The sequence below is a fragment of the Anopheles arabiensis genome, chromosome 3, assembly GCF_016920715.1.
Source record: "Anopheles arabiensis isolate DONGOLA chromosome 3, AaraD3, whole genome shotgun sequence".
NCBI lineage: Eukaryota > Metazoa > Arthropoda > Insecta > Diptera > Culicidae > Anopheles > Anopheles arabiensis.
The window spans coordinates 81,014,056-81,026,523 of record NC_053518.1 but is presented as its reverse complement, the minus strand read 5'-3'; the positions used below and the strand labels follow the sequence as shown (position 1 = coordinate 81,026,523).

Below are 12,468 nucleotides of genomic sequence, written 5' to 3'. Positions count from 1 at the left end.
TCAAATGGTGTATTTGCTTCATAATAAAATTTCGGTTTTAACAGATAATTTTAAACACATCACAGAGAACTGTCAAATTTAATACAGCTTGAGAGGTGTTGAAAAACATGCTGAAAATTTTAAAAATTATGATGATGGAAATAAAATATTAGATTGATGTGGATTAACATGTTGCACGCGGTGAATAACAATGTTTACATTAGAAACTGACAACCTGGACAACCCTGTAATTATAAGATATTTATTTATAAAAGATACACTAAGTACAACACAAAACAAACGAAAATAACTTGGACACCGGTGGATTTTTGTTGTTGTTCAATTTTTTAATTCATTACCGACCTAAAACATGGTAGATTTAATAATTTCATTTATCATGGAATTCATTTTCACTACAGCTCAGTAAGTATACGATGGATCACTCCTCTGAAAAGCAAACTTGTGGCCCTAATCACCTTCTACATTGTACCCATTCTTTGTACCCAACTCTGTTCCACCAACATCAATTGTAATTAATTTAGGTATAAAAAGTGAGAAAATTTCCCTTTTACAGTGAATTCTTTTTCAAATTAGTGATTGAAAACCTTCACTCTTCTAAAACGCAAGCAAAATAATACTAATTCTACTAACCTGTAGTAGCACCTTCGAATCGAACCAAAACCAAAATTTCGCGCCTACCTTGCCTCACCCTTAGTGGTCCTCCATGTAGATCACAGCATCATCCAGCGAAATCATTCCGTCCTCGGTCAGCGCATCGATACCGCTCGGCCCACCATCCCGCAGCGCCATATCGTACAGCAGCAATCCCCCATCGGCCCCATGCTCAGCCGGCACCGCTGCTGCTGGACCACCGGACTTCACCTCCTCCCCGCCTTCCTTCACCTTCTTCTCGTGCACCGAGACCACGTGGCGGGAAAGGTTCGATGGATCGGCAAACGATTTCCCACAGTGCTTGCAACTGTACGGCTTCTCCTGCGTGTGCGTTCGCACGTGCTTCTTCAGCGCCCACCGCTCCACGAACGAGCGTGGACAATCATCGCAAGCGAACGGTTTCTCGTTGCGGTGCCGGCGCAGATGCGTGTTGTAGTTTTCCCGCACCACGAACGTCTTCTCGCACATGTCACACTCGTACGGGCGCACATTTTCGTGCCGCTTGACGTGCGCCCGGTGCTGCGAGCTCGTCCCGAACCGGGCCTCACACACGCCACACTGGTACGGTTTGTCGCCCGAGTGGACCCGCTGGTGCTCCTTCAGGTTGCCGCGCTGGGAAAAGCGCTTCGAGCAGTGCTCGCACTCGAACGGCTTGACACCGTTGTGCCAATCGAGATGCTTGTCGTAGCCGGACTTGTACGCGAACTGCTGCTCGCAGATCGTGCACCGGTACCGCTTGGTGCCCTCGTGCGACCGGGCGTGCTTGGTGAGGGTGGAGCGCGTTTTGAACGCCGCCTCGCACACCGTGCACCGGTGCACCCGGTCCTGCACGTGCGTTTGCCTGTGCCGGTGCAGCAGATTCTTCTCGCGGAACGCTTTCCCACACTCGATGCACACGAACGAGTGGTTTTCGTGCGCGTGGACCGACTCTTCGTGCTGCAGGACGCTGTTTAACCCGGCGAACGTATTATCACAACTATCGCACGCGTACACATTATCGCCGCCCTGCGCTGCTACTTCGCTTTGGTGTTCGCTAGCCGCCGCTTCCTTCGCTGCAGTTTCGCCCCTTCGCTTACCGCCGCCTGCTTCATCCGGCAGCTGCAAACCCTCCACCATGCCCTTGCCGATGTGCAGCGTTTGCTGCTGGTGGACGAGCAGCTTCCCGTTCGAGCCGAACTTGAGCAAGCAGACGGAACATTCGAACAGGATGGTGTGCGTTTTCCGGTGCTTCAGGTAGCGCGGTTCGCGGGCAAAGCTTTCGCTGCAAATGTCGCACACAAACTTGGCGCTGATCTTTTTCTTCCCCGTAGCGTCCTCCACCAGCACGAGGTTGCCGATGTCCGTTTTGCTGTGGTTGTGGTGCACGAAACCGATCACCTGGCCCCGGCCAGTGCTGCTTTCACCCGTCACTTCCGACTTGACGATCCAATCTTTCGCTTGGGTTCGGTCTCGCTCGTCACCGGTTTCGCCGGTGGCCTGCGGCTGTGATTCAGATGCTACGGTTACGCTTTCCACCTGCTCGGGCGCAGGCGGTTCTTCAGGCAGCGTAGGTACGGGCGGCTTTGGGGCCGTTTCAAGTGGTTTGAACAAATCTTCCAGCTCGAACAGTTCCAGCGGCACGAGCAGGCCCTCCTTATCCGTCATGCCCGGCTTCTCGAACAGCTCGTTCCACTTCTCCGGATCCATTATATCGCACAGCTGACTGACGTCGTCGGTTCGCATGCTCATCGCGCGCGTCGCCGCTACCGATTGTTCCTCCTTCGCCCTCATCGACTCGATCGTTCGCTGTCCCTTCTGGATCATCTCGAAGAACTGTGCCGTCGATTCGAGCTGAATGTGACACCCGGGACAGATCCAGCGCGGTAAAACGCCGTCATTGTGGACCTGCGGCAGAGTGGCACATTTAATTTGCGTGTTCGGTTTGCCCACTACTAGCACGGTTGGCACTTACCTTCACCGGCAGGTACTGGTTAATCAGCTTGCTCACTTCACACTCACCGTTCGCGTCACAGTCGCGAAACAGCGGGCGTCCATTGTCGTTCTTTTCACCGCACAACCGGCACACTTTGGAGTCGTAAAGCGTAGTTTTTGGCTCCAGATTTGCGTCCAGAGTGGACATCTTTGCCTGCTGCCAGCAAGTTCGTTTGTTTACATTCGTGCGAATTGTACGATTTGTGCCCGGTCGACAAAGTCGATATAGCTGTCAAAATTAGCGCCGGTTGAATCATGCAATATAAACGCAACGCTGTGCTGCACCCAAGTAACAAAATCAAACTAATTTGATAGAGACGTTATCGGGCGTTTCGTGGTAGGCCGCTGCCAGACAGAACGAAAAACCACCGTAACAAAAAAGTTTGATAACTGAAAAGTAACGCCTGTTATTTTAAACAAACAAAAAGTGAGTTTTGTTATCCTTAATTTTGTAGAGAATAACAGAAATATTTAAGAACAAATAGCCAACATTTCTTAGGCAGCCAAGATAAACAGCAGTAGATAAACAGCATTAAAGTTCCATATGGTCCTTCTCAATAGCACCTAAGCAGCTTCCTTACGCAAGGGTGCTGGGGAGTATTTTTCTTTGTGTTTTATTTTCAAGCAAGGCCTTGTCATTGAAAAAATAACCTGAAACTTTGATGCTGTTTAATTTCTGCAAAATGTGAATTTGAGCAGCGATCTTTAGCTTGCCAAAATGAGCTGTTTAAGCAAATTTTGCAATTCGGGCTGCTGCGTGGTAATTCAATAAATCTCGAAAGCCTGTATAGGTCGGCGAGGCGTAAGACATGCTTTACGGCTTGTCTTACGGACTTTACGCAAAATAGAAGAAAAAGAAAAGGAAGAAGAAGAAGAAGAAGAAGAAGAAGAAGAAGAAGAAGAGAAAGAGGAAGACCCACTGTTCTGGCCATACGACCATTTTATAATATTTTTGCTGTGAAAGTAAAAAAGGTATATAGGCCATGATTGAACCTGGGCGAAACACATTCTCGGATGCATTTATAAAATAATTTCTTGGTTGCCAAACCCTTGGTTGCTAGATTGTTGCTGAAGTGATTTGCTGACACATGCAACAGAAAATCTCATTTTTTCAGTTATTGTTTGTATCAAATCGATTAATTAAATGAAAATTTTTCAAATTTTTTTTAATTCAAATATTCAATCTCCATAGTTTGATATCAGTTCTTTATCGCAATAAACGTTATTTTGTATTTGCTAACGGTGCCGGATAAGAAGCAGCTGTCAAACACTTCCCAACCAAAAGCGCTGCATGGGTATCGAACGAACGGGAAAAGTTGAACTGTCATCGTAACCCAAGAGGAAATTGTTACTTGGGGCGCCAGAGCAGCAAAACGCTAGCAAAATTTACGTAGAGAGTGGAAAAGGATTAAAACTTGTGAGTTTGGCCAGCTTGTTCGTGTCTAGTTTCGTGTCCCGTCGAGAATACCTGCGCACGGTACGAATCGTGAATCCGTGGCTCGAAAGCTATTGCCAGCAACTAGCAAAAAGAAAAGGTTATCTACTTTCACCCTCGGCACACCGGGAAAGTAAAGCGTAGCACAGCGCCCGCAAAAGAAAGCAATAGCAAAATGGTAAGAAGTGTGTTATCGACTTTTGTTTTCTGCTAGCCGAATCGATAGAGAAGAAAAAAACATGCTCTCAATCCCGGACGAGTTTCTACAATTAAATTAACCCGCTCCCGCTTCGTAATGTATCGTTCCAGTCGTTCGCGGAAAGATTAACCACCCTGATGGCCCGCCCCGGCCAGGACAATGTGCCGCGGGACGATGTGCCGTGGCACCTGAAGTACGGTGGACGGGCGGCGGGTATCGTCGGTGGATTCTGTGAGTAGATTTATCGATCGGTTAATCCGAAAGGTGGAAACGACCACGACGACGACGATGACGGGGGGCTCGGTGTACCCACCATTTAGGGAGAGTGTTTTATGGCCCTTTTTTTCTTTGCTTATTGCCCAGTTATGAATTAGCTCAAGCGAGAAAACGAAAACTCGCCAAAGCCGTGAAGCAAAAGACAATTTGATTAGCTTTCCGGGAGAGAGGACGGATTTTGACGGATGAATCAGCTTCACTGATAAGAGATAGCGCACTGTGGAGGGGAAGAGTGAAGAGCGAGGGGAAGACAGAAGAAACAGGAAAACAAGGCAGCTAATTTTAGGGGTTTTTTTAAATAGATTTTTTTTAGCTTTTTTTCTTATTCTTTGCATTAATTAGCGTCCGCGAAATATGCGCGCGTGTGTGTATGTGTGTGTGCGTGTAATCCGAGAGAAGAAACTGAAGCCCTCGAAGTGATAATGCATGGAGTGTGAAAATCAAGCGAACGAATTAAATCCCGTTCCGGACCAACCGCGATTTTATGTGACCACCGTTCCTGCCACTTCTCGTTGTGTGCAAAAACCATGGATTACTTTCCTATACGTGTCTCTCCCTTTCCCTCCCTCTTCGCGCCGTGTTTTGGCATTGCGAGTGGAGTTTTCACTTGTTTCTGGTGGAAAATCTAGCCACCCATAAAAAAGCTAGTGAGAAGAAAGTGAACGCGCGTGTCTAGCGAGGCGAAGAGAATTCCTCCGTATACGCGCTACACTCCTCCGCGGTGGAGTACAACCGAGAGCAGCAAAAGATGTGATGTGTGTTGGTGCGGAGAGCCTTTCAATAAGTGTGTGTGTGTGCGCGCATTCGTGTCACTGTGTGTGGAGAGGTTTATTTTTGGGGGCGCGGACGAGAAGCTACCCCTCTCTTACGTGAATACACGCTGTATCGAAGTGTATGTATGTGTGTGTGTGTATGTGTGGTGTTATCCTTTTTTTTGTTAGTTCGCAACATCCTGGCTGGTTGGCAATATCGCCTTTCCTCCTACCAGTGCTAATGGGAAGGACTTTATCATCTCAACCCGCCTGAAGGTTATTATGTAATTGATACAAACACTACGGCAAGGGGACAGGACACAACATGGGTGGGGGGGAGAAAATAGTACAGCTTGAGAGGGAGAACAGGATGCTGTGCTCGATGGATTGGAGAGCGCGCGAATGCAGTTTTTTTATATATTCTTACAACAGCCAATCGTTGCAATTCAAATTGCAACAGAATCCAAGCAACAGGATACGCACAGTACGTCACAAAGTTGAGGCACACAGCACAATTATTTATTACCCATACAAACATGCGTACATACGAATTGCAGCAAAAATGATTGTTTATTGATAACGGTTTAATCCGGCTATTCGATGCAAATATTAATATTAATTTTGTACTAATGTGTACCACCGTGTGCAGGCAAATATTGTGGACTGTATTTACACTCTAAAGGGCGTTTACTGTATTGTGAACTGAAAACATCATCCGCAAAGCCGTATGCTGCCACTGATAAGAGGAAAAAACAGATATCCGGAATAGTCACGCTACAGTTAAGCTAATGAGGTCGTGTGCTATTGAACTCACTCGCTTTAAAATCCATACATTACTGTTAAAATGCATTATTTATTATTATTATTGTTATTATTATTATTATTATTATTATTATTATTATTATTATTATTATTATTATTATTATTATTATTGTTAATTGAACGGACACAGTGGACTAATTGAAAATTAATAAAAAAAAGCAATGTTTCTGCATGTTACAAAACCACTTTCTGATCGATCCTCTCACCCCCTTCCTTTTAGTTGCCATTCTGTTCGGGCTGTACAACTGCATCGGCATACTGCTCGGTGATGTTGGGTGCCTGGTCGGTGGCATCCTGCAGATACTGGCCGGGTTCGTGGTGCTGGCGATAGAGGCACCGTGTTGCTTTATCTTCATCGACTATGTGCAGCAGGCGGCAGAGAAGGCCGACCAGCGGCCGTACTGGAACCGGGCCGCGCTCTACTGCATGTAAGTACGGCTAGGAAGCAATGCTTTTCTTTTATTGATGTACGCTTTTTTGGTTTCAAATTTTAGTATCTCCATCCCGCCGGTAATCCTGTGCCTGGGCTTGGGCAGCCTGTTCGGCTGTGGGCTTATATTCGTTACCGGCATGCTGTACGGTATGATGGCACTCGGCAAAAAGTACGTATATGATGAAAACAATAATAGCACGAAAATGAACCGGGTGTTGTAAATATTTCAATTAAATTAAGCGGGTATAACATGCAAGATTTCGAATTTATCAATTGTTCAATTTTGGGTTTTTTTTTTATAAAGTTGAGGAAATTACAAATCAAATTTAAAGACGAATTACTAACCACCTAAATTTACTTACTGATATGCATCTCCTCTTTTTACCTTTCAATAACATTCGCGGACGCTACTACTACCACTTCTACTACTACTACTTCTACCACCCAAAAAATAACACTTGCTTCTACCTAAACTTGTGTGAAACACAACCTTAACATCATCATCATCATCATCATCATCATCTTAAAATCATCATATTATACCACCGGTACCGATGGATCAATCGTGCAGAGGATCGCGTGAGGATATGGCAGCGATGGCTTCCCCGAACGCGATGTCCCCGGTGCAGGGCGTCCCGTCAACGGACCAACACTCCACCCTGATGGAGGACCCCGATGTATGGCGTCCAACATAAATCGTTCACTAAATATCAAACCCTCCAAAACCAAAAAACAACCTACCATAAACCCATTAAGCTTCTTAACAATTTTCGCTGCTCCTTCATCATGCAAAAGCAAAAACAAGCATTTAAAAATACAAAAAACACACACACCAACACACAAACGTTTTGCTCACGGGATAGCAAATCGGAAACATGGCTAATTGTGTCTAGTAGCCCACTTTCGCCCCGTTTGCTCTCCCTGTATCGCTCGAATACTGATTACCTCCTTCGACGCCATAAAAAGAAAAAAAGAAATCCTCTCCGATTCCCATCGCTGTCATCGCCGTAGTCGAACGTAGGCAGAAGGCAAATCCTTTTCTTCCTGCAACTAAGAACCAAACGAGTCAGTAAATGAAAATAAAACGCTAGAACAAACAGACAACAACAAAGATAAGAGAACCAAGCTAAAACACACACATACATATACACGTACGAGCTCAATCATGTAGAAGGGCGAACACACACACAGGGCTAGCTTGTATGGAAAAGGGGTGTTTCGATAGCTAAAGTTGAGAGTTAATTCTTAATTATTAAAGTTATCGTTTAAGTGCGTACGTGTGCAGGAGTTTCGTTTAATGTCAATCAATGCCGGACACGGTTGGTCAGCAATTAACAAACGTATTAATAACACGCACAGAACGAGGGATAAGAGTAATAGAGCAATGGCCGAACGAGCATAGTAGATAATTAAATGGTTTTGTTAGATTAGCTATTTGCCTAGATGATAATCTTTGAATTGCTCGAAGCGATTGCACCAAAATGGAAACGATCCGGCAGTTCCAGAGAAGCATTTAGCATTTGGTTTTAAGTACCACTTTGTTCCAATCGTTTTGACGTGCGTTAGAGCTGCGCTGGGGTCTTGTGTGAAGTGAAAGTGCAGTCTTATGAAATGTATGCTCTCCTTCCCCGCGTTCAACATAGTTTATTTTAATAGTGATAGTAGAAATCGAAGGTGTAAAAAAAACTAATTTACGTGAACTAGAGAATCGTAATTCCATATCGTTTCTCACATCTCTGTTACTCGAAACATCCCCAACGCATGAACAAAAAACACACGAAACCCCACTACTTGTCTTGTCTAATCTCCCCATAACACAATACTTGTCCAGCACTGGCCGAAAAGGATGTGTGGTTGTTGGTAGTTGGCGATCGGCTAAATGCGCCACATGTTGATAATCGGAGAACCCATATAGAGAATATCGTTTACCATATTACAATAACCAAGATGCGGTTCAGCGCAAGGTGACACAGAAGTACCAGCGGGCGATGTTAAGCAAACCCGTTCACTCCGAGATACCGTGACATACACTTAAACACTGAAAGAGTTCCACCGCGCGTTAGTGGTGCTTGTTGTTGGCATGTGAATCAATCATAACCAGTTGTCCATAAAAAAAGAAGCATAAACCCACCAAAAAAAGAAGAAGCAAGCAAGCAGAATGCAAGTGACGGGGGAGAACAGGAGAAAAGGATATTAATTAAGGCGAAACTAACTACACAAAACACTGCATCATTGGTTTTTGTGTGTGTTAAAGAGTGTGTTGAATAAATGAGATCATACATACATACACACCAACACATCACGCAACCTCAACACATCTCAGACACATTCACACACATACACACTTACCCAGTGGTAAGGACTCGTGCTTTGTAGGAGTAGTTCAGGGCAACACACACGTTATAAGGACAATGCAAATTAGGATGGATGGACGGTTCAATTAAATAGCAAAGGGACGAGCGAGGGAAAGATTGTGTGGTAACAATCTGCTCCAGTACCCTGCAGCATGATCTCAAACAACCTCCCTTGCCCACCGGTCGGTCGTATGGGGCGCGTGAATCCCAACCGCATCTCCACTCACTAGAACGAACGTGTGTGTGTGTGAGTGAAGGAATTAAGCAATACATTATATCGAATATACTACACGAAGCAGGGAGGATTATTTTTGTTAAGTTAAACGAACTACTGCGAAGACGCTTGGAACTTCATTCATGCTGTATGGTGCTTACTTTTAATATGTGTGTTTCTGTTGTTTATTTTTTCGTCTTTTTGTATGGCTCGTTTTAAAAGCACACGATTAGTGGTTTAAAATCACTTTTAGTTAAGCATTCACGTACACCCTTTCCATTGCTCATGATAACATAGATTTGTGCTCACTGCTTTTTAAACCATTCCAACTACCAACCTGTCGTTGGTTTCTTTTTATTTTCTCTCTCTTTTGTGCTTCTCTAATTGCATATCTATTAGTATTATTTGGTATAATTTTGTACTTTCGTTTGCATCAATTTGATTTTCATTTCGTTTTTTATTTATTTCTTTTCCCTTTTCTCGTTTTCGTTACCGTTTTTGTTTACATCGCCATCATTTAAAGAGCGTCGTTAGAGGACATGCGAGCAGCGGCAACAACGTCGGCGGGAGCCAGCTCGTCCGCTGAGCAGGGCAACGGTATGTCGTCAGTCGATGTCATCGGTGGCGGTGGTGGTAGCACCACGACCAAGCAGAACTCCACGCTAGTGTATAATGTCCAACCGATCTCTTACAGCGCACCGCCCCCGTACGATAGTGTAGCTTAAAACATGTGCGGTAAAAAATGAGCCACCCATCAGCACGCATGCAGGCATTGTAGGAAAACGCGAGGAATGGGGCACGGCGCGAGCGCCACTTTTATCGCAAGTGGATATGGAGGGGTAGGAGGTAGTGTCTGTGCGTGCGTACGTTTGCTACCCAGCTTATAGCAGGACTGCGAGACTGAGAAAATGGGGCTGTTTCAGTTAGCATAGCATTGTAGGGGCTCGATGTACACATCCCTCTTCGAACCGCTTCTTTCGATGCTGCCACGGAGCGTGGAGTAGTTTCATTGTGAAAATTGTGTAAGACCACGTACATACTACTGCTCAGCTCTGTCTCCTAGCTTGTTTTGGTTTTGGTTATAGATTTCGATGGAAAACAACATCAGTCGTACAGTGTGTTAATTGTACCGAGAGAACATAAAGTAAATACCATTTGCTTTACTACACCTAATAGGCAACAAATTATACAAACGACCGCTTACTTTCAATTTACCTATTTTTTGCATTATTTTTAACCCTTGATATGAGCGTACGATGGAAAGGAATAATTTCAAATGGAATTAAACACAAAATAGGTAAACCATGAAGGTGAGACAGATTTTAGTTGGACCTTTTTTAAAACTCAGCTCGCATGCCAGAGCATGGAGAAATTTTCTTTTTTTTTATCCTGTCTTTCTATTTCATTCTGTGCCTATTTTCCTCCCGTCTTACAAACGTCCAAAGCAATTGTTTGTTTATTAACAAACACAAACACACACACTTGTGCCGTTTGGCTACAGAGTTTTTACACATGCATCGCGGCATGTGGGGAATAATATTTATGAGATCTAAGTTATCGAAATGCTCTGCAAATGTTTGATATATTAGAAAATGTGATAATTTTAGTCCCTACTCTAATCACAAGCAATTGCTACGTTGATGAAAACAAAAAGAATAATCCACTGGTTCTGTTTGAGATGCACGCAGACAGAAGTACACATTCCAGAGCTACCTTTCGAGCTGCGTGGGGCTTATGTGTTAGAACAATTTTGCTGTATTCGAGTTAATAATAATTGCCTAGCTTTGACGGGGATGCAGCACACGGGAAGCAGCTTTTCGAAGGGCCTAAAGGGAAGCTGGTTAAGCGAATGGTGGACGGACGGAGCATTCAGGCGCATCTGCTACCCATTGTTCCGGATGGCAGGTGCAAATAGAACGTAAGTTACATATCCCGGAAGCCAACGTTTGTTAGTGCTTCACGCTTTCTTTCGTGTCTGTGGTTCCACCGGTTGGTCCCGTTTCGCTTAGTGCCGGAATGCCCTCGAACTATGGCACTAAATTGAAATTATTCTTACTAAACAGCAGGTGTGAGAAGAACACAACATTGAAAACATCATTGGGCAAGTGTTGTTTTGAATTTTGTTTGCATGGAGGAAGCGCACCGTTGGAAAGGCTTAATAAAAGAGAGATAGAGAGTTAAAATAGTTAAATAGCATAAATTACCCTGACACATGGAAGGATGAGGAGATGAGTGACGCGGCTTGCAAACAAGGTGGGAGCGTAAATCAATAAAGCTTCTGCATCATTTGTTTAGCAAAGAAAAAAGACACGAAAACCTGCGTTGCGAACCTACGTACCGACCGACGGCGGGGGGAGAGAAGTTAATACAAAAGTCCTCCATTGCGCATGTAGATAAGCATGCATTATGTAAAGAATACCATATTTACATAAACTATATATACATATACATATATCGTGTACGATACAAGAACGATAGAGAAGCGCGCATAGAGAACTTAATGAAAAAAAAAACAGCAACAGACAACAACAAGAACAACAAAAAACTCACACACACACATCGTTGAAGAAGAAAGAATAGAAAACTAGACAAAACAGAATCATAAAAATAAAGAAATGAATTAAAGAAAAAATGGTAGAAAAATAAGAAATATCGAACCACATAAACACGAGTGCAGAAAATAAAGGAACAAGAATATTACCGTTACCAACCTCTGGTCCGTGTTTGTCATCGGCTGCATGTGCATGATATTTGAAAAGAAAATAATTAAGTGTCCATTATACCTACAGGCTAGTGTTGGGTTTCATCATTCTTTCGTTGTGATTCATTCATATGAATATTCAGTGATGAGTTATTCGAATCTCGAATCGACTCTTCAAAGATTAAAGAATCTTAAAAAAACTCATGAATCTTCAAGGATCTACATGGATCTATTTACAGGGATTCATTAATCCTTAGAGATGTATGATTTTCAAAATACTGAGTTTGCGCGATCCCACCTAACATGCTCGTCGTGGGTTCAAGCCTCGCATGGACCGTCTCCCCGTAGCAAAACTAACAGTACGGCTGCGTGATACTTCCCAAGAAGTCTCGAAAACATGCATAGGCTGGCACGTGGTTATGTTACGCCAGGTTGTTACGCCAAAAAGAAGAATAATAAGAAGCTCAAGCTCGATGAATCTTTGGTGATTTATGAATCTCTTGAGTTTCGTGAATCTATTAAGAGTCATGTATCTTTCGATATTCATGAATCTTCGTAGATATATGAATCTTACTAACCGAGATTCAGATTCATTGAATCATTTAAAAAATTAATTATGATTCATGAATCTGAATCAAATTTACCCAACACTACTATAGG

General features: G+C 43.8%; 2 protein-coding genes across 5 annotated transcripts; one reads left to right on the top strand and one right to left on the bottom strand.

The window, feature by feature from the left end:
* Positions 1-287: 287 nt before the first annotated feature.
* LOC120903602 (zinc finger protein 436-like) lies at positions 288-2,809 on the bottom strand. Its single transcript, XM_040313126.1, has 2 exons — positions 2,603-2,809; positions 288-2,535 (listed from the first exon to the last, which is right to left on the bottom strand). The coding sequence occupies exons 1-2, from the start codon at positions 2,768-2,770 to the stop codon at positions 691-693; spliced, it is 2,013 nt and encodes a 670-aa protein (XP_040169060.1). The 5' UTR covers positions 2,771-2,809; the 3' UTR covers positions 288-690.
* Positions 2,810-3,958: 1,149 nt separating this feature from the next.
* On the top strand, positions 3,959-11,813 carry LOC120901022 (calcium channel flower). Of its 4 annotated transcripts, XM_040308707.1 has the most exons (7): positions 3,959-4,235; positions 4,367-4,487; positions 6,327-6,534; positions 6,601-6,708; positions 7,111-7,216; positions 9,631-9,704; positions 9,802-11,813. In XM_040308707.1, exons 1-6 carry the CDS (start codon positions 4,233-4,235, stop codon positions 9,691-9,693), a joined length of 609 nt encoding a protein of 202 aa, XP_040164641.1. In that variant the 5' UTR covers positions 3,959-4,232; the 3' UTR covers positions 9,694-9,704; positions 9,802-11,813. The 4 variants fall into 4 exon arrangements, with proteins under 4 accessions (XP_040164641.1, XP_040164642.1, XP_040164640.1 ...); XM_040308708.1 differs by lacking the exon at positions 7,111-7,216; XM_040308706.1 differs by lacking the exon at positions 9,802-11,813 and having other exon boundaries at positions 9,631-9,737.
* Positions 11,814-12,468: the final 655 nt, after the last annotated feature.